The sequence below is a fragment of the Phyllobates terribilis genome, unplaced genomic scaffold (assembly GCF_046119375.1).
Source record: "Phyllobates terribilis strain yellow unplaced genomic scaffold, ASM4611937v1 Scaffold_9__5_contigs__length_417890890, whole genome shotgun sequence".
Classification (NCBI taxonomy): Eukaryota; Metazoa; Chordata; class Amphibia; order Anura; family Dendrobatidae; genus Phyllobates; species Phyllobates terribilis.
The window spans coordinates 205666923-205693686 of NW_027362769.1; the positions used below are offsets into that span (position 1 = coordinate 205666923).

General features: G+C 44.4%; 1 protein-coding gene across 1 annotated transcript in view; it reads right to left on the reverse strand.

The window, feature by feature from the left end:
• Positions 1–20997: 20997 nt before the first annotated feature.
• GPR139 (G protein-coupled receptor 139) overlaps positions 20998–26764 on the reverse strand; it is a 174630-nt gene continuing 168863 nt past the window's right edge. The window contains exon 2 of the mRNA XM_073645724.1: positions 20998–24619. Within this exon, the coding sequence (XP_073501825.1) occupies positions 23685–24619 (935 nt within the window). The 3' untranslated portion in view covers positions 20998–23684. The remainder of the gene's footprint in view (positions 24620–26764) is intronic.

Genomic DNA, 26764 nt, shown 5'->3' on the forward strand with positions numbered 1-26764 from the left:
TTAAACAACAGAATATAACTCCAAGTAAATCAAACTTCTGTGAAATCAAACTATCCACTTAGGAAGCAACACTGATTGACAATCAATTTCACATGTTGTTGTGCAAATGGAATAGACAATAGATGGGAATTATTGGCAATTATCAAGACACCCTCAATAAAGGAGTGGTTCTGCAGGTGGGGACCACAGACCACATCTCAGTACCAATGCTTTCTGGCTGATGTTTTGGTCACTTTTGAATGTTGGTTGTGCTTTCACACTTGTGGTAGCATGAGACGGACTCTACAACCCACAGAAGTTGCTCAGGTAGTGCAGCTCATGCAGGACGGTACATCAGTGCGAACTGTGGCAAGAAGGGTTGCTGTGTCTGTCAGCGTAGTGTCCAGAGCCTGGAGGCGCAACCAGGAGACAGGCCAGTACACCAGGAGACGTGGAGGGGGCCGTAGGAGGGCAACAACTCAGCAGCAGGACCGCTACCTCCGCCTTTGTGCAAGGATGAACAGGAAGAGCACTGCCAGAGCCCTGCAAAATGACCTCCAGCAGGCCACAAATGTGCATGTGTCTGCACAAACGGTTAGAAACCGACTCCATGAGGGTGGTATGAGGGCCCGACGTCCACAGATGGGGGTTGTGCTCACAGCCCAACACTGTGCAGGACGCTTTGCATTTGCCACAGAACACCAGGAATGGCAAAGTCGCCACGGGAGCCCTGTGTTCTTCACAGATGAAAGCAGGTTCACACTGAGCACATGTGACAGACGTGACAGAGTCTGGAGACGCCATGGAGAGCGATCTGCTGCCTGCAACATCCTTCAGCATGACCGGTTTGGCAGTGGGTCAGTAATGGTATGTGGTGGCATTTCTTTGGAGGGTCGCACAACCCTCCATGTGCTCGCCAGAGGTAGCCTGACTGCCATTAGGTACCGAGATGAGATCCTCAGACCCCTTGTGAGACAATATGCTGGTGCGGTTGGCCATGGGTTCCTCCTAATGCAGGACAATGCCAGACCTCATGTAGCTGGAGTGTGTCAGAAGCTCCTGCAAGATGAAGGCATTGAAGCTGTGGACTGGCCCGCCCGTTCCCCAGACCTGAATCAGATTGAGCAAATCTGGGACATCATGTCTCGCTCCATCCACGTCATGTTGCACCACAGACTGTCCAGGAGTTGGCAGATGCTTTGGTCCAGGTCTGGGAGGAGATCCCACAGGTGGCCATCCGCAACCTCATCAGGAGCATGCCCAGGCGTTGTAGGGAGGTCATACAGGCACATGGAGGCCACACACAATACTGAGCCTCATTTTGACTTGTTTTAAGGACATTACATCAAAGTTGGATCAGCCTGTAGTGTGTTTACCACTTTAATTTTGGGGGTCACTCCAAATCCAGGCCTCCATTGGTTAATAAATTTGATTTAAATTTTAAATACAGTACAGACCAAAAGTTTGGACACACCTTCTCATTTAAAGATTTTTATGTATTTTCATGACTTTGAAAATTGTACATTCACACTGAATCAAAACTATGAATTAACACATGTGACGCACCCCTGGGCCTGTGTCGCGCAGCGTTGCGCACGCGGGAGCTTACCCGGAGCCGGATCTGTTGAGGGTTGTAGTCTCGTGGCGGTGACCCGGTCCGTGCCCAGGGAGTCAGACTAAGTGGCGCTGTATTAGTGGTAGATGTTGTACGACTACGCCACCCGTTGAATGCAGCGAAGGAGCTGCTGCTGCAGGGCAGACCGCTGAGGCCGGTGGTAGGATTGTGCAGCATGATAGTATAACCCCCAACGGGAGGGGTATGGCCTCAGGGCAGCCGACGTGGATGATGGGGGTAGCAGGAACCACTCGGAGACGGTACGGTGTAGTTCAGAGTCTTTACTGGTGACAAAGATAGACCCTCCCGGAGTACTGGCTAGCGATTGGGGCCTGGTCAGTCCTTGAGCAGATGGGATCTCCCCTGGCCAGGCGGAGTTGTAGGCCTCCCAAACTAACGATACTCTTCTGGCTACCTTGCTAGAGGCGGGTATAAGTAGCCCACGTCCCTGAGTGTACCGTGTGGTGCTCACCCGTATGGCCGGTGACTCGGGGCCTTCTAGTAGCTTTCGCTCCACGACGGCGGTGCTGGTCCCACACGTGTGACCGTGCCTTCGGGTTTCTGGGCCAGAGGACCTGCAATCCCCTGCCGGTCGGTTTCTGCTGCTGGATAGGAGTTAGTCCCCACAGCCTCGGACTCCGGGTCCGGTGATAACTTCTCAGTCAGGGCGAGCTCTGCAGCTGCCAGCCCCTGACTCCTTGTAGCACTGCTCCCACAGAGCTCCTGTTGTTTCTTCCTATGCTGCTTCTCTTCTCTACTTCTTCTCTACTCCCTAACCCTGCCTCAGCCCTAGGTTTATATAGGGGAAGTTCTTCCCCTCCCAGGACTGGGCAGGAGGTGTGGCATGCATAGGATCCCTGACCAAGAGACCTCCCACCTGCTCTCAGACGTAATATCTCTATCACTGTGGCAACCAGACCCCTGGGGTGTCACATTCCCCCCTAGTGAAATTTAGTACTCCGGGACTAAACATACTTTTAGAAAAACATAACAAGGTATAAACAATAATAATACAATAAGAAAAAACACATAAAGATGGTTACGGCGTGTCTGCAACCAGGTGCAGTTTTGAAGAAAACAAAGGTGTCCATTTCACCAAAATAGGGAGACGTAACCAGGTAGGGGTCTGTCCTGCCCCGAGTCCTTAACAGTCTTTAGTCCATTCCTAGGTTACGCTCCAACCAATTGTACAAGGATTCCCGGTAAATCCACCAAGGACTCCTAAAAATAACTAGAAACACATAATTATTTACAAGTAACAGACAGGTGACCACAAATAAAACAATTTAAACACTTCAAATCCTCCAACGTGCGGGTAACTGGCCCTAGTGGACCTACGGAGCTGACTGTCTGGCCCTGAACTACAGGGTGTAGGAGCTGTCAAGGGTAAACTGGGCAGCTGTCTACCGGCTCTTTGGCTCACTAGGGGTACGGCAGGCTCACTATAAGCAGAGGGTTGATCCTCCTGTTCTGCTTGTGTGGAGTCTTCTGCCTCCTGGACCGGCTGTTCTTCCAGCTCTACCTGTTGCTCCGTAGGTGCTTGGGATGCTGGTTGGAGGAAGGTGAGTACGGGTACCACAACTGCGCCATTGACTTGAGTCCAAGACCGAGGGAAGTCTCCGAGCACAGTACTAACCATGTCTTGCCTTTCCTCTACGGGTCGAGGGTCTTCTTGTTCCTCTTCAGGGTTCCGTAGCTGTTCGGGACACTTCTTCAGGTGATCCCGGGATACAATGGTTGTGGTTTCCCCTCCGTCTTTACTGATGGTACAGACCTTTGGGTTGTCGTGGCTTGAGGGCAGTACGATGTACGGGTCCTTCTCCCACTGGTCGTCCAACTTGTGGAGCCGCCTTTTCCTCTTCAAGACCTGCTCTCCGGGTACCAGGGGAACAGCGGGAGCATACTGGTTGTAAGTTTTCTCTTGTCTTTCCCTAGCTTGACAGAGACTTCGCTCCACGCTCTCCTGTACTTTCCGGTACTGCTGCTGCCTCTCTGTGTCCCAGTCTGCTTCTGGTGAAGTGTCCTCGGGTGTCAGGACTCCCATCTCCAGGTCAACAGGTAGCTTACCAGGCCTTGCCCTCATCAGGTAAGCCGGGGTACAGTTGGTGGAACCTACCGGGATGTGGTTGTATAGGTCCACCAGATCGGGCAGCTTCTCAGGCCACAGACTGCGTTCTTCCAGGGGCAACGTTTTCAGAAGATCCATTACCACCTGGTTCATTTTCTCACAAAGTCCATTAGTTTGCGGATGATAGGGTGTCGTCCTTATCTTCCGGCAGCCATACAGATTGCAGAATTCCTGGAAGACCTCCGCTTCAAAGGCAGGTCCCTGGTCCGTCAGCACTTGGTCCGGGTACCCGTGTGGACGGCAGAAGTGCTGCTGGAAGGCTCTAGCTGCTGTTCGAGCTGTTAAGTCCTTGACGGGGACGACAACCAAGAACCGGGAGTAGTGATCCACGATGGTTAGTGCGTAAACGTAGCCACTTCTGCTTGGGGTCAGTTTTACATGATCCAAGGCTACCAGTTCCAACGGCTGCCGGGTGACGATGGACTGCAGGGGAGTCTTCTGGCTGGCACGGTCCTTCCTTCTTAGGTTGCACGGGCCACAGTCTCTGCACCACCTCTCGATGGTTCCCCTCATGCCTACCCAGTGGAACCGCCCGCGCAGCAGGAACTCCAGCTTCTTCCATCCGAAGTGTCCAGCCCCGTCGTGGTATGCCTCCATCACCATGGCTGCGTCTCTCCGTGGCACCACTACTTGCCAGATTAGTTCATGCGTCCGGGAGTTAACCATTCTGCGGCACAACTTCCCCTTGTAAAGGAACAGATGACTCTTCTCAGCCCACAGTTGCTTGGCTTCCTCCGGAGCGTCTGGGTCAAGGCGAGCCTCTGGCCGAGTCAGCATCTCCTTCACCAGTCGGACGGCAGGGTCACTGTCTTGCGTTTCCTCCCAGTTGTAGTGAGGCAAGGGGTTAAACGTAGCGGCTTGCTTACTCCTTACCCGATGGGAATACTGGATAGTCCCATGACGGTGGAACGCGGGGAGTTCAACTTCTTCCAGTCCCTCTGGATCTTCTCCTACGTCCGGTAGGTTTGGCATCCTGGACAGGGCGTCCGCGTTGGTATTGGAGCGTCCTGCCCGGTATTTGATTGTGAATTCGTAGTTGGACAGACGGGCCATCCATCTCTGCTCTAGGGCACCGAGTCTTGCCGTGTCCAGGTGTGTCAACGGGTTGTTATCCGTGTACACGGTGAACTGGGAAGAAGCGAGGTAGTGCTTAAAGCGTTCGGTGACTGCCCACACCACTGCCAGGAACTCTAGCTTAAATGAGCTGTAATTCTCAGGGTTTCTCTCGGTGGGTCGCAGTTTTCGGCTGGCGTAAGCGATTACTCGTTCTTTCCCCTGCTGGATCTGGGACAGCACGGCTCCTAGCCCGATGTTACTTGCTTCGGTGTAGAGGATAAAGGGCTGGCTGTAATCAGGGAACGCCAGGATTGCATCCCCCGTGAGGGCCATCTTCAGCTGGCGGAAGGACTCTTCTTCTAACTTCTCCCATCTGAAGGGTGGCTTCTGGTTCTTGGCCTTCCGGGACTGGCCTATCAGGAGGTCCTGCATAGGAGCTGCCTTTTTGGTGAAACCGGGGATGAATCTGCGGTAATAGCCTACCAACCCGAGGAACTGCCGCACTTCCTTTACACTGGAGGGACTTGGCCATTCCTTAATTGCGGTGATCTTATCAGGGTCGGGAGCCACTCCGTCAGCGCTCACCACGTGTCCCAGGTACTGCACCTTTGGTTTCAAGAGGTGACACTTGGAGGGTTTTACCTTTAAGCCGTAGCTTGCCAGAGCTTCGAACACTTCCGCCAGGTGTTTCAGGTGGTCCTCATAAGTCTTGGAATATACGATGACATCGTCCAGGTACAACAGGACCGTCTCGAAGTTTCTGTGGCCCAGACAGCACTCCATTAATCGTTGGAAGGTTCCCGGTGCGTTGCAGAGTCCGAACGGCATACAGGTAAACTCGCTAAGTCCCATCGGGGTGGTGAATGCGGTCTTCTCCCGGTCCGCCTCTGCTACAGGAACCTGCCAGTACCCGCTAGTGAGATCCAAGGTAGAGAAGAAGTTAGCAGATCTTAAAGCAGCCAAAGACTCCTCTATCCTTGGTAAGGGGTACGCATCCTTGTGTGTGATACGGTTAATTTTCCGGTAATCTACACACATCCTCATGGTGTTGTCTTTCTTTTTGACTAAGACTAGTGGAGCTGCCCAGGGGCTACAGCTATCCCTGATCACCCCAGCCTCCTTCATGTCCCTAAGCATCCCCTTGGCGTGTTGGTAGTGTGCAGGGGGTACGGGTCGATACCTCTCTTTTATGGGAAGATGGTCTCCCGTGGGGATGTGGTGTTCTACCCCCTTGACTCGCCCGAAGTCTAACGGGTGTTTACTAAACACTCTCTCGTACTCTTGAACCACCCGATAGACTCCCTGTTTCTGGTGTGAGGGAGTGGAGTCAGTACCCAAATGTAGTTGCTGACACCAGTCCTCCATTGTTTCTTTAGAGCCGTTACCTTCCTCCCGGGAAGATGGAGGCAAGGGTTCTACGGACTGTATGGAATTTTGATTGATGGTATACAATTTGGCTAGCGTGGCATACCGGGGCAGGTACACTTCCCTCTTCCCGATATTTATTATGCGAACGGGCACCCTCCCATGGCGTACATTGACCACCCCCCGTGCTGTCAAAATGGTGGGCCTACTGTCTGAGTAAACTGGTTCTACCATTGCCTGGTAATCTCTACCTCTCAGACCAATAGCTGCCCGGCACCAAATCATCATTTCACTTTTTGGGGGCATGGCAATAGGGAAAGGTTCACACATTCTTACGCTAAGAATCTCACCACCGGAGAGTTCTATCTGTTGCCGTCGCATCAGTGCCCGGATCTCTTTCTGGAGCACTCGCTGCTGGCCGGAGCTGGCGTTCTTGGCAACCTGTTGTAAAAGGAAAATCACCTCTGCAAGACAATTTTCAATTACATTAGTTCCTAGAGTTATCTTTGGGTGACTCTCGTGTTTGTCAATGTCTACAATGATCAGTCCCTGTGCTGCCAGTTCGACTCTACCGATTTTAATGGTCACCTCTTTAAATCCAATCTGTGGCACGGGCTGACCATTGCTGGCGATGATACTCAAGTCGTCGTCAGGGTAGCGGGTGATATCCGAGTCATTCCAGTACTGCTTGAAGAGCACGTACGGGATAGTGGTGACCTGTGACCCGGTGTCCAATAGGGCACTCATAGGGATGCCATCCAGTACCACAGGCAAGACTGGACGTCCTCCCACATATCTGTCGCGCCAGTTCGATGGGCCTGATGATCTTTTTCCTGGGGTTTGGCCCTCTACCCCAGGTTGTGCCAGTTTAAAGGACAGTACCTTGCCATATGTCCGGGTTGATTGCAGCGGCGGCAGATGGGTTGTCCGTCCTCGTTGTATCGGTCGCTGGGTCTTCCTCTGGCCGGTGGGGTCCTCCTTGGTCGACGCCACGGGATGTCCTCCGGTCCGGATGCCAGCTGGATCTTCCCTGGAGTGGAAACCTGTAAAGACTGCACAGTTCGGGTTAGCGCGGCAACGCTTTTAGCTAGCTCTTGGACCTGATGGTGCAGGTCTGGAGCCGGGTTATTGTTCAAAGCCTGCGCATCAGCTCCCACAGGCCCTGCCGACAAGGGTGCCGCCTCCTGGTGGTAAGTGGTAGTGGGGCGTCTGTGGGTCACAACGCCACCTGGTGCTGGTTCTCGGAGCACCCGGATGGCTCTGTCCTTGAACTGTGCAAATCCCAGATGAGGGTCCTGTAAGGCCATTGCCCGCAACTGGGTTCGGTGGGCATTGCAATATAAACCCTCTATAAATTGTTCAGTCAACAGCCTGTCCTCGTCTCCCACGCCGTCAGGGTCGGTCTGCTTAATGGCTCTCAGGGCCTCTTGTAGGTTCAGGGCATAGTCCCTTATACTCTCATGTGCTCGCTGCTTGCACCCGTAGAATCTAAGCTTGATCTCGGCTGAGGTGCGGGTATCAAAGGTGTCCCTCAGCCGGGTTAGTATCTCTGCGACAGTCCTCCTCCCAGGTGGCCAGGACTTTACCTCCCTTTGGGCTGCCCCGGTTAATTGGGCCACCAGGATGCTCACTTTTTGCTCCTCTGTGAGGGGATACACCTGGAAGAGGCTATCCAGCTTTTCTCTAAAGTCATGCAGGGTATGTGACTCCCCTGAGTACTGGGGTAGCCAGGCTGCCCCCGGGATATAGGGCATGGTGAAAGGCATGACCGCAACGGCGGTGGCGCTGGCGGGGGTTGAAGCGGTGAAGCTCTCCTCCGTATCCGACATCCTTCTCCCCCCTAGTGGACCGTGGCCTACCTTGCGATGATCCTCTTCCGTAGGCCGCGGCTCCGCAGTGGATCGTCAGGGTTGAGGACCTTCCGTCGCGCTCCTGTGACGTCAGCGTCTGCTGGGCTCCTTCCAGGACCTTACGCGACGTCTGGACGTGAGGCGGGGCTTCAGTTCTCGCGCGCTTTTGGAGTCCACGCCCCTCTTCTTCCCGCGCGGCGTCTTCAAGATGGCGTCCAACGGCGGGAAAACTCCACGGAAGGCGGGAAGAAGGCTGAAAATGGTGCCGGATGGCGGGAATCTTCACCACTGGTAAGTTTGAACAGTCTTTTTCAGGCACGCAGTACCCGGTGGTTGCGGGCACAAAATCCTGCCGACTACGCCAAAGTTGACGCACCCCTGGGCCTGTGTCGCGCAGCGTTGCGCACGCGGGAGCTTACCCGGAGCCGGATCTGTTGAGGGTTGTAGTCTCGTGGCGGTGACCCGGTCCGTGCCCAGGGAGTCAGACTAAGTGGCGCTGTATTAGTGGTAGATGTTGTACGACTACGCCACCCGTTGAATGCAGCGAAGGAGCTGCTGCTGCAGGGCAGACCGCTGAGGCCGGTGGTAGGATTGTGCAGCGTGATAGTATAACCCCCAACGGGAGGGGTATGGCCTCAGGGCAGCCGACGTGGATGATGGGGGTAGCAGGAACCACTCGGAGACGGTACGGTGTAGTTCAGGGTCTTTACTGGTGACAAAGATAGACCCTCCCGGAGTACTGGCTAGCGATTGGGGCCTGGTCAGTCCTTGAGCAGATGGGATCTCCCCTGGCCAGGCGGAGTTGTAGGCCTCCCAAACTAACGATACTCTTCTGGCTACCTTGCTAGAGGCGGGTATAAGTAGCCCACGTCCCTGAGTGTACCGTGTGGTGCTCACCCGTATGGCCGGTGACTCGGGGCCTTCTAGTAGCTTTCGCTCCACGACGGCGGTGCTGGTCCCACACGTGTGACCGTGCCTTCGGGTTTCTGGGCCAGAGGACCTGCAATCCCCTGCCGGTCGGTTTCTGCTGCTGGATAGGAGTTAGTCCCCACAGCCTCGGACTCCGGGTCCGGTGATAACTTCTCAGTCAGGGCGAGCTCTGCAGCTGCCAGCCCCTGACTCCTTGTAGCACTGCTCCCACAGAGCTCCTGTTGTTTCTTCCTATGCTGCTTCTCTTCTCTACTTCTTCTCTACTCCCTAACCCTGCCTCAGCCCTAGGTTTATATAGGGGAAGTTCTTCCCCTCCCAGGACTGGGCAGGAGGTGTGGCATGCATAGGATCCCTGACCAAGAGACCTCCCACCTGCTCTCAGACATAATATCTCTATCACTGTGGCAACCAGACCCCTGGGGTGTCACACATGTGAAATTATATACTTAACAAAAAAGTGTGAAACAACTGAATATATGTCTTATATTCTAGGTTCTTCAAAGTAGCCACCTTTTGCTTTGATGACTGCTTTGCACACTCTTGGCATTCTCTTGATGAGCTTCAAGAGTAGTCACTGGAAATGGTCTTCCAACAATCTTGAAGGAGTTCCCAGAAATGCTTAGCACTTGTTGGCCCTTTTGCCTTCACTCTGCGGTCCAGCTCACTCCAAACCATCTCGATTGGGTTCAGGTCTGGTGACTGTGGAGGCCAGGTCATCTAGCGTAGCACCCCATCACTCTGCTTCTTGGTCAAATAGCCCTTGAACAGCCTGGAGGTGTGTTTGGGGTCATTGTCCTGTTGAAAAATAAATGATGGTCCAACTAAAAGCAAACCGGATGGAATAGGATGCTGCTGCAAGATGCTGTGGTAGCCATGCTGGTTCCGTATGCCTTCAATTTTGAATAAATCCCCAACAGTGTCACCAGCAAAGCACCCCCACACCATCACACCTCCTCCTCCATGCTTCACGGTGGGAACCAGGAATGTAGAGTCCATCCATTCACCTTTTCTGCGTCGCACAAAGACACGGTGGTTGGAACCAAAGATCTCAAATTTGGACTCATCAGACCAAAGCACAGATTTCCACTGGTATAATGTCCATTCCTTGTGTTCTTTAGCCCAAACAAGTCTCTTCTGCTTGTTGCCTGTCCTTAGCAGTGGTTTCCTAGCAGCTATTTTACCATGAAGACCTGCTGCACAAAGTCTCCTCTTAACAGTTGTTGTAGAGATGTGTCTGCTGCTAGAACTCTGTGTGGCATTGACCTGGTCTCTAATCTGAGCTGCTGTTAACCTGCGATTTCTGAGGCTGGTCACTCGGATAAACTTATCCTCAGAAGCAGAGGTGACTCTTGGTCTTTCTTTCCTGGGGCAGTTCTCATGTGAGCCAGTTTCTTTGTAGCGCTTGATGGTTTTTGCAACTGCACTTGGGAACACTTTCAAAGTTTGCCCAATTTTTTGGACTGACTGACCTTCATTCCTTAAAGTAATAATGGCCACTCTTTTTTCTATACTTAGCTACTTTTTTCTTGCCATAATACAAATTCTAACAGTCTATTAAGTAGGACTATCAGCTGTGTATCCACCTGACTTCTGCACAATACAACTGATGGTCCCAACCCCATTTATAAGGCAATAAATCCCACTTATTAAACCTGACAGGGCACACCTGTGAAGTGAAAACCATTTCCGGTGACTACCTCTTGAAGCTCATCAAGAGAATGCCAAGAGTGTGCAAAGCAGTCATCAAAGCAAAAGGTGGCTACTTTGAAGAACCAATAATATAAGACATATTTTCAGTTGTTTCACACTTTTTTGTTAAGTATATAATTCCACATGTGTTAATTCATAGTTTTGATGCCTTCAGTGTGAATGTACAATTTTCATAGTCATTAAAATACAGAAAAATCTTTAAATGAGGTGTGTCCAAACTTTTGGTCTGTACTGTATATAAAAAAAATGCTCATTTAGCCTTTTTACCCAGTTATTTCTTCTCTTTTCTATTAGGACTATGATATCATGTGATTAAAAACTGACTAGCTGAATCCATCTAAGCTCTATGTAGAAACAGAAAGTCGATTTTCCCTGTATGAGTCATAAGTCACTGGCAAGGGGGAGGAGGCAGTAGCTGGGTCAGGAGTTCAAGAGGGGGATTACTCATGAGGGGAAAAGAGACTTATGGACCTGTTTCTACATAGAGCAGAGAAAAGAGAAGAATTAGCTGGGTAGAAAGGCAAAATGAGCAATTGTAAGTCCACAGCGCTATATAATATGATGACTGCAATATATTAAGAGGATAAAAACTTTGATGGGAGGAGGAGTGCTTCTTTAAAAAGACTAAGAGGTTTGTCGGTAACTACCCTGGCACCCAGCACTCAGGACTCAATAGTCCTCCTATCTCCGTCCCTGCTCATAGTCCTTATACACAACTCTGCAAAAGTTATTATTCATTCCGAAAGCCACAGACTTCACAGCAATTGAGATGCTATTTGACATAAATGAGCCTAAAAAGAAATTTCATCCATTGCAAATGACCTCCTCTGTGATTCTATTCATACATTTAACCACAGTCTACAGCCGGCAGAACTCTGGAGACTGTGACCAACCTCTCAGTGACAGTCCTTCAAATGCACCAACACACGTGGCTGCCTCAGGAGTCTAAAAGAAGTAATGGTGCGGTCATGCTGTGCTACAGAAATAGCTGCATTTTTCTCTTTTGAAATATTCGAAAATCCAATGATCTGAAAACAACTAAATTGTCAGGATGTTAAAGTGAACGCCATGAGGATTGGAATGTCAGGGATTACTCTCCTGTCAAGAGAATGTGATGCTAATTGTTGGGATCCAGTTAGCAAGAACATGCTATGGCAACATGGCGGAAGGGTGACCATATAGTAATACCGAGCTGATAACCATCCAGAAATTCCTGGACGTTCCATAAAAAAGGGAACTTTTATCCCCCTATACATAAAAATAATAAAAGTAATGGGTCCAATAAATTGTCTGGAAGCTGGAGCAGCTTGTACAGATTATTATGACTGTAGTTATCACCATCATTTTACAGTGAATGCAGCTAAAGTTTTCATAACTGAATTTTTGTGTGGTAGACATGCATTCCTTAACGGTTTACTATGATTTTCCAATGTGTCAGTAAAACATGTTGGCTGTATGTAATTTTTGTATAAGCTGTCCAGAAAAAATTGAAAAATCAAGTTGGCAACACTGGAGGAGAAGGACACCCATGAGGAGGAGAAAACCGGCCCCTAAAAGGAATCTATCACCCGTTTTTTGCCACTTAATGTGAGAGTAACATAATGAGACAGAAACCCTGATTCCAGCGATATGTCACTTACTGGGCTGCTTGCTGTAGTTTTGATAAAATTACTGATTTATCAGCAGGAGATTATCACTACAGGACTAGTAAATATGCTGTCTGTTGTATATTCATGAGCTCTGTATAACCCCACCCCCACCACTGATTGGCTACTTTCTGCCTATGCATAGTGTACACAGAAAGCTGCCAATCAGTGATGTGGGTGGGGTTATACAGAGCTCAGCAGTCAGAGAACTGCTAGATCTGCAGGAGGGAAAACAGTGATTTTATTAAAACTGCAGCAAGCAGCCCAGTAACTGATACATCACTGGAATCAGGATCTCTACCCCTACATTATGCTGCTCTCAGATGGTGTAGCAAAAACTGGTAAAATATTCTCTTTAAGCGAACCCATGGAAGCTGTATGGATCTCCTCCATTTAACATACACCCTTATGTCCTACAGCATTTTAATGTGATGTTTCATAAGTCCACTCTTCCTCTCATAGCAGTATCTATCTATTTATTGATTATCTCATACAGCTCTGCTACCACAGCCACATGTAGAAGACAGTAAGGGAGCTTTCACATTGCGCTTTTCTGCACGTTCGTGGGTCCTGTCGAGGCTTGCAACCGCACCCCTTCGCAAAACGGGATTCTGATGTACAGTGGGGGAAATAAGTATTTGATCCCTTGCTGTTTTTGTAAGTTTTCCCACTGACAAAGACCTGAACAGTTTATAATTTTAAAGGTAGGTTAATTTTAACATTGAGAGAGAGAATATCCAAAAAAAAATCAAGAAAATCACATTGTATAAATTAGATCATTTTTTTGCTTTTGCAGTGAGAATTAAGTATTTGATCTCTCTGGCAAACAACAGTTAATACAAAACCCTTGTTGGCAGTCAGATGTTTTTTGTAGTTGATGATGAGGGTTGCGCACATGTCAGGAGGAATTTTGGTCCACTCCTCTTTGCAGATCATCTCTAAATCATTAAGATTTTGAGGCTGTTGCTTGGCAACTCGGATCTTCAATTCCCTCCATAAGTTTTCTATGGGATTAAGGTCTGGACACTGGCTAGGCCACTCCATGACCTTACTGTGCTTCCTTTTGAGCCACTCCTTTGTTGCCTTGGCTGTATGTTTTGGGTCATTGTCTTGCTGGAAGACCCAGCCATGACCCATCTTCAATGCTCTTACTGAGGGAAGGAGGTTGTTGGACAAAATCTCTCAATAAATGACCCCATCCATCTTCCCTTCAGTACAGTGCAGTCATCATGTCCCCTTTGCAGAAAAGCATCCCCAAAGTATAATGTTTCCCCCACCATGCTTCATGGTTGGGACGATATTCTTAGGGTGGTACTCATCCTTCTTCTTCCTCCAAACACGGCGAGTTGAGTTAATGCCAAAGAGCTCAATTTTTGTCTCATCTGACCACAGCACCTTCTCCCAATAACTCACAGAATCATCTAGGTGTTCATTGCCAAACTTCAGATGGGCCTGCACATGTGTCTTCTTGAGCACGGGGACCTTGCAGGCAGGATTTTAAACCTTTAAGGTGTAATGTGTTACCAATAGTTTTCTTGTTGACTGTGGTCCCAGCTGCCTTGAGATCATTAACAAGTTTCCCCCATGTTTTAGGCTGATCTCTCACCTTCCTCATGATCAGGATACCCCACGAGGTGAGATTTTGCATGGTGCCCCAGATCGATGTCGATTGACAGTCATTTTGTATTTCTTCCATTTTCTAACTATTGCACCTATAGTTGTCTCCTTCTCATCCGGCGTCTTACTTATGCTTTTGTAGCCCATTCCAGCTTTGTGCAGGTCTATGATCTCGTCCCTGACATCCTTAGAAAGCTCTTTGGTCTTGCCCATGTTGTAGAGGTTAGAGTCTGACTGATTGAGTCTGTGGACAGGAGTCTTTTATACAGGTGACTATGTAAGACAGCTGTCTTTAATGCAGGTAACGAGTTGATTAGGAGTGTCTAACTGGTCTGTAGGAGCCAGAGCTCATAATGGTTTGTAGGGGATCAAATACTTATTTCTCACTGCAAAATGCAAATACATTTATCTAATTTATACAATGTGATTTTCTTGATTTTTTTTGGATATTGGATATAGTAATCACTAATCTATAGGTGCCCACTTGCCTGCTGTATGAGGAACTTCTGTCTCTCTTTAGTTGGTTGCTTTCAGGACTTGCTACCTGAGTACTCCAGATTGCTCTATCTCTTCTCTTCTGCACACAACCCAGAACTTTGCTGGTCTGCAGTATGGAGATTACTTCTTCTTTAGAACATTCTTACCAACTGCCTAGAAACAGGAACTCAGTTCCTAGTGCCCACTTAACTGTTCCCAAACCAAGGGCTGGCATTTCAGTTAACCCTGTCACCCCTGAATCACAGGAAACTGCATCCTACATGAGTATATGTACAGTACATAAAACACTAAATATTATATCAGGAGTCTTCAGAGTGTTCAGACATCTTCTCCACTTAACACCAGTGCTTCCTTTCCTGTCATTCCTGACAGTCTTACAGCAATTTTTTAAATCCATCATTGACATGATCTGTGCAGACAATCACTGGACTTGTGTGTTGTCCATGCCGACATCACCAATGGGGCCAGTGATTGGCTGCAGAGGTCACATGAAAGATTGATGCTGAAGGACTGGCGAGGACAACTGGAACATAAACACATAACAAAATACCTTTAATAAACACAAAGATAATTAATTTAACCTTGAGAACAAGAGCAAAAATGTAGCAAAAATATTCTCAGTTTAGTATTACATTCTGCCCATTTTCTTTAAATCTCACGAGCTGCACATCCTCGAAGGATGCTTAACCCAGAGTAAGGCATACAATGTACTGTCATTGAGTAGCCGCTTTTCAAAAACTGAAAGACAGAGGGGATTGTAGTCACAAAGCGTCTCGTGAGGGTCTGAATTAAAATGTTACAAAACAGTGCAGTTGAACTGCGACTTCTCAAGCGATTTATTTCTTCTTTGTATTAATGTAATTAGGATGCTGAACTTGTTGCCTTATCCCCAGGCGACCGGGACGTGAACATGCATACACAATTCCTATAATAAACTTTAGGAACCATGTATGAAAATTGCTTTAGAGAAAAAAAAATGGTCTTGTTGCATGTAGCGGAAATCAGAGCTTGATTGGTTACTATAGGCAACAAGAATTTAATATTCATGCCTATCCCATTGTTAATTAAGGGGTTTGTAATGACTTTGTCATTACGATCTTTAAACATATTAAGGGTCATGACACAATTTACACTTGCTATGTATATTAAAGTCTAGGTCCACATTTGCAATCATTGTTGCAAAGCGGATAAAAGAAATGAGTAATCAAAAGTGCAATTAGACTTTGTTAAGAATATTTTCCCGTTTTGTGTATACAGCTCCTGGCCAGACATAGATGTTTCCATGGTAACAAACTTAAAAAAGAAAAAGGGCAATAAAATAATTTGTGCTCATGGATTCCATTATTTGTGACCCTTCTGGCTCTTGCGCAATAATAATTGGACCAGTGGTATCCACTTTTCCTCATGTTATTCAATGAGGCAGTGCACATGTCCGATATTTTCCTTGTGCGGTATATGTGATTAGATGACTTTATTCTTTCGGTCGGTCCAAGGAAAAAATCGCAAGATGCTTGAGTTACATCCGATAATTATCAGATCGTATTTGGCAGTAAGGGTCAATGAGACTGTGGAAACCATTGGACTAAGCTTGGATGACATCTGAGCGTAGTCCAATTTCCACGGACTGACAGAATGGAGAAGATGGAGAAATTTTTCTCTCCATCTTCTACTCATCCGAGAAAATTTAATCAATTAATCACACTCTGATCAAACTCTGATCAGAGTTTGATCACAGTGTGATTTGCATAATTACCCTGATGTCCAGTTTAGTTGGCAAAACCGAAGGTACGAACCTGTTAGGACTGCAAATGTTGGAGAAAATCTTGCATAAAAGAAAGGGAGTCATTCTATAGCCAGTAGCAAGGAATAGGAGAAAGAGAAAGCTCCTGGTACAATCACAGCCTGTTTGGTATCGGCTAGTGATGAGCGAGCATGCTCGTTACTCGAGATTTACGAGCATGCTCGGGTGCTCGCCGAGCATCTTCAGCGTGCTCGGGTGTTATGTTTGAGTCACTCTGTCTGCATGATTTGCGACTGTTTGACAGCTTTAATACATGTGAGGAATGCTTGTTTCTTAGACATTCCTCACATGTATTAAAGCTGTCAAACAGTCGCAAATCATGCACACAGGATGACTCAAACATAACACCCGAGCACGCTAAAGATACTCGGCGAGCACCTGAGCATGCTCGCTGAAAGGTTTAACAGACCATGCTCGCTCATTACTAGTAGTGGTCTCTGATGGCGGGAGTCCAGAACTTCTCCAACGCATTTCGGAAATGTTTGTCTTTCTTCGTCAAGGAGTGTCTGGACTTGGATGAATTCTCTTTATATAGTCATCCCTGTGCATGCATAATTTCTGGTGATAAAGTTTATTTGTAATTGTTAAAATGCTATTAAATCTCCAGGTGCTCCCATGCCTCAGTGGTCCAATGTGGTGTTTGTCTACACTGCAATAATGTGCTAAAGCAGCTTGCAATCATTCAGGGCCTAAGTATATGTACCAATGGGTCCCAGTTTATGGCATCCAGGAGCACAGATTATTTATTGTCATATGTATTAATTGTAAAAGGTATGCAGGTGTCCATTTTAACTAGTATGGGTTTGCTTTGTTTGTGAAGGCCCCAGTGTGTAGCGCTATTGGTGGCCCCCCTACATAGTTCCCCTTCCCCCTTCATGCAGGGTCGCTGGCATACTCACCACTCCGGCCGTGCTGCGTGGTCCCCAGTGTGCTCCCTGCTTCTTTGTGCTGTGCGTGTCGCACTCCTCGGCGGCACGCCTAGTGCTCTCTCCCCTGCTCTTAAAGGGTCATTGTACACACATAGTAAAATGCCCCCAGTCAATCGCTGGGAGGCATTTAGTATAAAAGGCACCTTCCTCAATATGGAGGAGCCGAAGCAATATTGTTTCCTTAGTGTGTAGTAGAACTAGGGAGTTGTTAGGTCCCCTGGCCCTTGTGTGGCCAGTCCTGAACCCTGAAGCCGCTCTGGCGGTACCTGAAGCTATAGCCGAGACCCATGTGTCTGAACGTATGCCTATCCATGTAATCCTATCCGGACTGCTAAAACCAGTCTCCGAATCAGCCCTGTCTGAGATTCCATGTCAGTACCCATTATGCAGAGGATCCAGATCCTAGTAGTCTGAATGGAGCCTGAGTCTGTGTCAGTGTCAGTAACCGTTCTGCCAGAGGATCCAGAAATTAATAGTCTGAATGGAGCCCGAGTCCGTATCTGTGTCAGCGAACTTGGCCCTTGGGGTCAGCAGCTGCAGTACCGGGTACTGCCTTGGAGTGGTACCTGGCGGCTCCCTTCAGCTCAAGCTTGACCTGAAGCTCCAGTGAACACTAGGTAGCTACTTAGCTATACCCCTTCCTAGTTAAGCCTGCCGTGTGGCACAGTAGTTCCACGAACCACGTGCGCCATCTGCGGGTATGACAGTGTATTTGTACCCAGACTATAAAAAATCATTTTCTTACTACTTCTACTCCTTACCAAAATATATAAATGTAGGTTGGTGAGAAGTTGAAGACTGATTGAGAATGACTGCAGGGTCTGTCTACAGAAGGTTGTATAAATAGAACCAAAACTAGTTGAGGGCAACAGCTTTCATTGTGGATCAAGACTCATAAATTCTACAATATGACACCTAAGAGTCATGATAAGATCCAAAAAGAGTCAGTAGTTTTAAAGATAAACCCAATTTTATTAAATATTAAACATACAAATACAGTAAGAGAACTGTGATCATTTGAACATCAGAGCAAGAGTAAAGTTACCCATAAAGTTTTAAAGCGAGGTCCGGATAAAGGTTCCACAGAAAATGCAGTGCAAGTCACAGTTGAGCAGGGAGGAAAGAGGAAAGAGGATTCAAAGGGCCTAATAAGTCACACAGCACTCGATATCTGCCATATACCCTACATCACAGTTGTGCCTATAAGTTGCATATTGCATATATAATATTGAAGAGACTCAGGATATAGGCAGAAAATAGTTTCTATTATTAAAACACGAATTTCATAGAGCATGCTAAAAATGCCAGGTCCCAAATTCAAACTCAAAGGTAGTTAAACATAATGCTAGTCACAGAATGGAGAAATCTCCATATCACGTTTACCTACCCTGCGTGTCTGCACTGCTGATTCAAAATCCCGTGCCCCTACGCACGTTTTTCAAGGGGAAAATGACCTGATGAAGGCATCCCCAGCCGAAACGCGCGTAGGGTAGAGGGTGGTGTGTGAGCACGAGGCTTCAGCTCCAGCCCTACATTGTGAGTATGTGACCCACACGTGGGATTTGCTGCTAGACTGCAGATTCTGTCATTTTTCTCCATGATAGCTGCATTTACATCTGACTTTGATTTTGATACACATGTATTTATCATCCCCCCCCCTTTTCCCCTTTTGGGGATATTAGTTGTAGATCTGGACTGGTACATCTGCAGATGGCTTACTAGATATAATGATTAGTACTTGCACCTATTTATTATATCCTTTCAGCGCCCACATTGTCAATTTCTACATAGACTTTGAATAATACTTACCTCTGCTTGAGTTACCTTTGGTTGGGGCAATTTCGCTGGTCAAATGTTCTATCCATATTATACTGTGATATTACTCAAGTTCTCTTGTCAAACCACAATTACATTACATCCCCAAGGGTTTAATATTGGGATGGTTTTGACATGCTGTTTATTAAGGTATTTAGATACCTGTGACCAGAATTAATTAACCCCAACTTTTCCATTGACCTTCTATTACTGGATATATAGATTCATGATCTGCATTTTTTTGTTATAAGTGTTACTCATGAGGTTGCTCTTTGTCTATGCTAGCCGTTCGTCCTTGCTCGCACATATGTTTCCCTCCTCTTGTGTTTTTATATTCTTATTGTGATCCATTTGTATTTCCTTTTTTGCTAATAAAGTATATAAATTTTCTACTATTGGACGTTTTTTCGAAGTTTTTTCTTTTCTTTGTCTTCTATATTATGTACTTCGGTAGTCCCTAATACATTTAGTCCTACTATGGGGCTTATATCTTCCTCTAATTCTCATCCCTATATTTCCACATTTTTGATTATTAAACAAATCCTTTGTGTAGTCTTATTCCGCAGTTACAGTACATGGCTAGCTAAACCACTTTTTATTGATGTCAATGGCATGTCCTTATAATTCATAGACATGTGATGTCCTCTGGAGCAGGGGAGAGCCTCTAAATGATTTGCAGACAGTGTCGGACTGGGGTGCCAAGGGCCCACCAGTAAGTAACTCCAAGGCCCCACTTTATAACATACAAATGTTACATTATCCTCAATCACAAATTTATATATCAATGAACTGGGTAGATTGTTCAGTTGTATTGCTCATATTGCTCTTTGTATTGTATTGCTCTTTCACAGGGGCCCACTGGAGGATTTTCCGGTTCTCCAGTGGGCCAGTCCATGCCTGTTTACAGATAAACCATTTTATAATATTTGAAGCAGGATCTTCTGTTAATTATAAGGAAATAAGACAACTATTACTCAAATTCTATTAGAAAAGTAGATTTTAATTGTAATTCCAGACATACTACTAAGCTCACACAAGTGAAAACAGGCAACATACTTAAGCCCTAAATTCCCTGAAATTAATAAAAGTCTCTCTAAGGAGAATGTTTTCAAGCTAAAATCCTCGAAAAAAAAAAAATTGTTTAAAACACTTAAATATATTCAATACAAAAAAAATGTATCTATGAAATCTGTAAGAAGAAAGAAAGAGACTAGTCAAGGTTTTTATAAGATTGCATTCCATCTCGGTAAAATTGCACATCATATAGTAATTTTTCTTTTACATTCCTATTTTATACAGAATCAAATTAAAGTATAGATACATCATTTATAATTACTAGGTTATACGGTTTACAAAAATTGTCGGCAGTGCAGTGATATATTGCACTGAATGTAATAAGTATTTACATCTAGATAACATTCACATTCTCTTACATAAATACGGCCCCTATAACGCTGTCTAATAGCTTATATTCCATCAGTAAAGGACATGGGTGTGACGGTTCGTTAGCGCTCATGGGGGAAATGGAACATACAATTGTTTGCTGCTGAAGGTGAGATGTTGATGTTATTAGACAATATATTACTTACATGGGTGGGTATATTTTTTTTGCAAAATGCATTATTGCCAGTATTTCAATGCCACTCACAATGTTTTATGTGCACTTTTATGGTACCGATTATCATTGGTATCAGGCATTTTATAGTAATAAGAAAAAAAGCAAAAACATCAGCTCACCGGTATAGGAGGTTTTCCATAATGCGTGTGGTGCACAGAGACCCCAATTCAGTTCCTGGATGATACAAAGCGTGGAAGGGGATCCAGCAACCGCAAAAATTAGGTAAGTTAAGACATAACATTTAATAGAACATTAAAACCAAGGGAAAAATAAAATCATAAGAAATGAGAATAAGAGAGAGACACCAGGTCTATGCGTTTCGAGTGACAAGCGTAGACCTGGTGCCACTATCTTTATTCTCATTCATTATGATTTTAGTTTTCCCTTGGTTGTAAAGAAGCGCTCCCATCAAAGTTTTTATCCTCTTAATATATTGCAATCATCATATTATATGGCACTGTGTATTTACAATTGCTCATTTTGCCTTTCTACCCAGTTAATTCTTCTCTTTTCCATTAGGTCTATAACATCACGTGATTAAAAACTGACTAGCTGAATCCTTCTAAACTCTATGTAGAAACAGGAGGTCAATATTCCCCTGTATGAGTCATAAATCACTGCAAAGGTCCATGGCAGGAGGAGGAGTGTAGCAGCTGAGTCAGGACTTGAAGAGGGCAATGATTTTTTTCTGGGAATAGAGACTTCTTGATTCTACATAGAGCAGAGAAAAGAGAAGAATTTACTAGGTAGAAAGGCAAAATGAGCAATTGTAAGTCCACAGTGCTATATAATATGATGATTTCAATATATTAAGAGGATAAAACCTTTGATGGGAGTGCTTCTTTAATGTTCTAAAAATTTTGATCTTTTAACTTACATAATTTTTGCAGCTGCTGGATCCCCTTCCACTCTTCTCTCTACATTTTATGTCAATACACACCAGTTAGAACATGTTTGCCTCTACTAGATGATGTGGACATATAATTAGTGGACATATAATTAGTATATGTCACTGGCAGTTTAATAGTCTCTTTATTATCATTTTGCCTTCAGTGCACTGCTAGCTTGTGTTTATACACATCAGCCAATCAGAAAAGCCAGAGCCTCTGTGAGGAGGCAGACAACAGCATCCTCAACCAATCATAACACACAGGGGGTGTGTCTCAGACTATTTCAGGCTTTCTGTAGGCACTGTAGTTAAAACTGTAGTCACAGATCACAACTCTGCCCTAATGAGTGAGCTAAAATGCAAAGAAGGTGCTAGTTTTCAGGAAAAACAAAAATAATAGCAGCTATTCCAATACTGCCTTACACATCTTGTTTAAACTCACGACTGAACAGTCACTTTAAGAATTGTTAAATTATTTATCTAACATCCACAACAAACACATTACCAGTGGCTTTTTAACTACATATTTCAAAGTGCATTTCACTATTTTGGTTTGCAGCACATATTATGTACTAAAGCTATAACGCAAGTAATAATAAGTTAACCATTGAAACTTACAGCGCTAATTTGCTCTTCAAAGTATGCCCACAAATAACTAAAACTGTAAAAAGATTAAGAATATACAGAACTACAGTAAAGTTGCAATAGGGTTAAAAGAAGGCTCCTATAAATATTACATTACCAAATTGTTTTGCCCAAAAACCATTCCCAAATGGTTGTAAGTAAAAAATATATGATTGGTAAGGAGCAAAAGGTAAAAAGAGCTCAAATCAATAATATAAGTGAAAACAAAAAAGTAAAAGGCAGAGTATGCCGATACAGTAATGTAAGGCCTAAATGGTAAGGTCTATAGATTGCACATAAGGTACTGTAAGACCTATAGCACAATATAAGGCCTAAAATATAGCTATAAAGTAAGGCCTATAGCAGGAATTTCCAACTTTTTTATGTCTATTTTTCTTTACTCCAGAGCAAGCTGTTATATATACACCTAGAAAAGCAATCATCGATGTATCGCCCGTGGATGAGAAGCAAAAAGAATGAAATGTCAAAAGTATTTTTTTTGGAACAAATGCAATGTGCACATATTAAACCTGACTTCGAAAGAAAACTGTACAAATTAATTGTGGCTGTCCCACTTTAAGGGCTAAGATCATAGTTAGCCCTTATGTTTCAACTTTTAATAATAAGAATAGTAAAAAATATATATAATCCTAAAAATACACCTAGAATAGATATTGCAGATTGTTCTCAGTGGAAAAAAAAAGCTAATTTTTGCTCGTTGTGCTTGTGTTTTTGCAATCACTATTAAAGAGAAAGAGATTGATTTTGACCTTACTAAGGCATGTTTAACAACCAGTCGAAATTGTACTGTGTATGCACCAGAGGAAGTAATGAAAAGTGCGGCAACATTAATGGATTGCACTGAAGTAAATGTCCTTTTCCCCTCTTGTTTTAAATAATACCTTCATGAATAATTCAAGTCGATAAAATGTACAGATGATTGCACTGCTGAATATTTTCTGCAGCTCATATGCACACATAGCTTACATTGGGTATTGTACAGCATAAAGTAGCAGGTCAAAGCATATACAAAACACACTGTCACATCCGACATATCAACAAAAAGCTGCCAAAAGCAATATACTAAAACATTAATTATTCTATACAAACATTCCAGTGGGTTTACAGCATATGTTCTAGTTGCTATATCAGTGTAACATCTTGTAATGCAAGATCACATAGCTAACTAATATTTCTAATCCCAAATATTCACCTGGTTAGATAGAATATAGGAAAGTAGCTGTTAACTCTATGGATTTATTGGTTAAACTAAGCACCATCGAGTGTCTTTTCGAGGAGTCTCGAGAACGTTGTATTGCACTACTTCATGTAAATGGCATAAATCTAAATAATTCTGCAAGTAAAGTGAAACCTTCAAACTCCTGTCACATTATCTACTGGAGTAATGCCGGGCTTCAAACATACATTCCACTTAGTGCCCTTAGCCTCATCCTGGATCTCAAGATCACTTCAACCGTCACTCACGCGTTTTCTGCCACGGTGACGTCAAATGATATGGCCTTTGGAAAGCGCCTACGCACTTGAGTGCAAAAAAAGAATTGTAACAAGCTTTTTCAATCAGCTATATTCTCAAACCAACATTACGTGAGCGCATCACGGCGAAATTTTCACCGGTTTACCGTTCTTGTCATACTGATAGACGAACATTTTAATACAGTGAGAATTGGCAGGTGAAATCCAAGGGCTACTAGTTATTGAGAAGTTATAATTCGTATAAAACTGAACCGGCTGTTTCTGACACTTGAAAAATGCCTTGAGTGTCCCGGCGGCCATTGTGCGAAATCTTTTACTTATAAAGCAATAGAGAAAGAAATTAATTGCAGTGTTTAGAAGGGCTAACATGTTGGCGATATCCGTTACTATGTGCACAAGCCAACTATTGTCTATAGGAGATACATAGAGATGGTAAAGTATCATAATTATTCGCGGTGCCCAAAGGATGGCAAAGATGGATGTTATTGTAAACAAAATAGCAGTGGTTTTTCCTGTGGAGTATCCTCGAAGTCGAAAATTGCTTTTCCTACGGAGCTTGTAGACGATGATGGAATTCAGAACAAAGAAAATGGAACATGGAACCAAGTAGACTGTGAAACAATGTATCCAGATAAGGATGTGATGTAGAGATGTGCTTGTGTAATCCTCGGTCCAGATGTTGGGCCACCAATAGTAGGGGATGCTAGTCAAAAAGCAAGTGATGTATACACTTACAATAACTTTCCTTGTACGAGCTGGGAAGGAAACAGTATGATATTTCAGAGGGTGGCAAACTGCTATATATCTATCAATGGTTAATGGGACTGTAATCCAAATGGATGTATGGATGGAAGAAAACTCCAGGACTTCAATCAACTTGTTCAGTACTTGAGGCATCTGTTTGTGAAGGATGAAGTCCTCTAAAAGAAAGTCCACAAACACAATGAAGAAAAGTACCATAATATCCGCTGCAGCTAAAGCCAAGAGATAATTGTAGGAGGACTTTTGTCTTCTGGCCACAAGCTGAGATAAGATGATCACCGTCAGAATATTTGCTGTAGAGAAAGAATAGGAGGAGATTTGTTTTAGCTTTATACAAAATTGTAACATATTCAGCTTCCAACACAAAAAAAGCCAAAACGACTCACCACACCTGAAATCAATTCAACCAGGGTGCTCAACAGCTTGAGCAAAGCATGTTGATATCAATGAATAAGGAAAGCCGGCACTCCGTCCTTCTTGAGAAACTGTATTTATTGTAACTTTTTAACCCATATGCTAAGACCACTGAAACACAGATCCTCAATCACTCACGCGTTTCAGAAAACACTTCCTTATTCATAGTTTTGAGTGTCAGGAGTTTGAGGATCTGTGTGTTCAGTGGTCTGAGCACATGGATTAAAAAGTTACAATAAACACAGTTTCTCAAGAAGTACGAAGTGTCGGCTTTCCCTACTCATTGAAATTCAGATTCCAGTATATGAATCTCTAGGATTCAATCCTAGTCATTTCCATACGATTTGATTAGTGAAGCCTGAATTCTGATTTCTTACATATTGTATTTCTGCCTAATCAATTATTTTATTGGAAATGTATTTTATTTTTTAAAATGAATGAGGGAAAAAGCTCATCATGCTATTTGCCTCAGGATATATAGAAAATAACACATTTACTTGCTGAAACCTCAATGTTTCCATGTAGTTTTATTCCTGGCTGGCAGCTATATTGATTTCTATTGAAACCTGTAGTGCAGAGGTCTCCAATCTTATGTAGGTCATGAGCCACTTTCAAATACAATAAATGGTGTTAGGTCCCGGTTAGTATTCTAAATATATTTATTAATTTTATATATATAATACATACAATTATGTAAGTTATGCATCTTGTTACTAATAGTGTGCAGGCATCTAATGTTCTAGGAGGAGTAAAACTAGGAGAGTCATTTGCAGAGAAGGATCTGGGTGTACTTGTAGATTACAGACTAAATGACAGCATGCAATGTCAATCAGCTGTTTTTAAGGTCAACATTCCTGGAATCAAAAGAACAGAGACTGGCGAGGAGTCAGTGAAGCATCAGTATTGAATTGACATGGGAGTATTAAAGTATTACTCTTTTAGATATTTTATATGATTAGTTCTTTTAAAACAAATAGGTTGGAAAACCAAATTATCTACTAGTGATTTGGTTTGGCCCCATTTTGAAAGGGGTTTTCCCATGAACACAGTTAACTTTAATTAACATTTTAATCAATAGATCTTTGAATAATAATAATTTCCACAATTTGATGTGTTTAAAAAAAATGTTCCTGTGCTAAGATAATCTTATATATGTGCCCCTGCTGTGTACTGTGCAATGTCTGTGTCTGACCGTGCAGGAACATGGTCTGATCATACCACATCTCCTGGGCAGAGAATGAAGCAAAAGAGAGTATACAGACAGGACAGCACGGGATTACAGCTCAATATTATTTCTTTGAAGTAAAACATTGCTTAAAAACAGGCAGGGAAATGTTTTGCTTCACAAAAAGAATCAGCTGTGATCCTGTGCTGTCCTGTCTGTATACTCTCTCTTGCTTCCTCCCCTGCCCAGGAGACATGGTACATTCAGACCATGTTCCTGTACGGTCAGACACAGCCATTACACAGTACACAGCAGGGGCACATTTATAAGATTATCTCAGCACAGGAACATTTTTTTTCAATACATCCAATTGTGGAATTTTTTTTTATTACAAGATAAATTAATGAAAGTGTACTTTATTTGTGGGAAAACCCCTTTAAGTGCTATTAACATCATGGCATCACTGAAACACTAGGTACAATAATATCTGCAGTTGTCGACAGTAGGCCAACGCACATGCATAGGACCCGGAAACCATTTGTTGGGGATTTTTGGTGTGAAGGAAAGAGTTGACTTTTCTATTCCTTCCTGGTGCAATATTTTAAGTACATTTTTCCTCATTACTTATTTATTTTTCACTTTTTCCTAACTCTGAATGATTCCTGATCAGATGAATAAATGTGCCCACTGGTGCTAGACGATGATCCAGACAATACAGGCACAGTGGAAAGGCTCCAGAGCGATGTTGAGCTTAACTGATTTTACAGTTTAACCTTATCCTGGTTGATCACTAGCATGTGGATCTACTATTAAAATATATAACAATAATAACTTGTTAGGCAGTTATACAGTACCTATA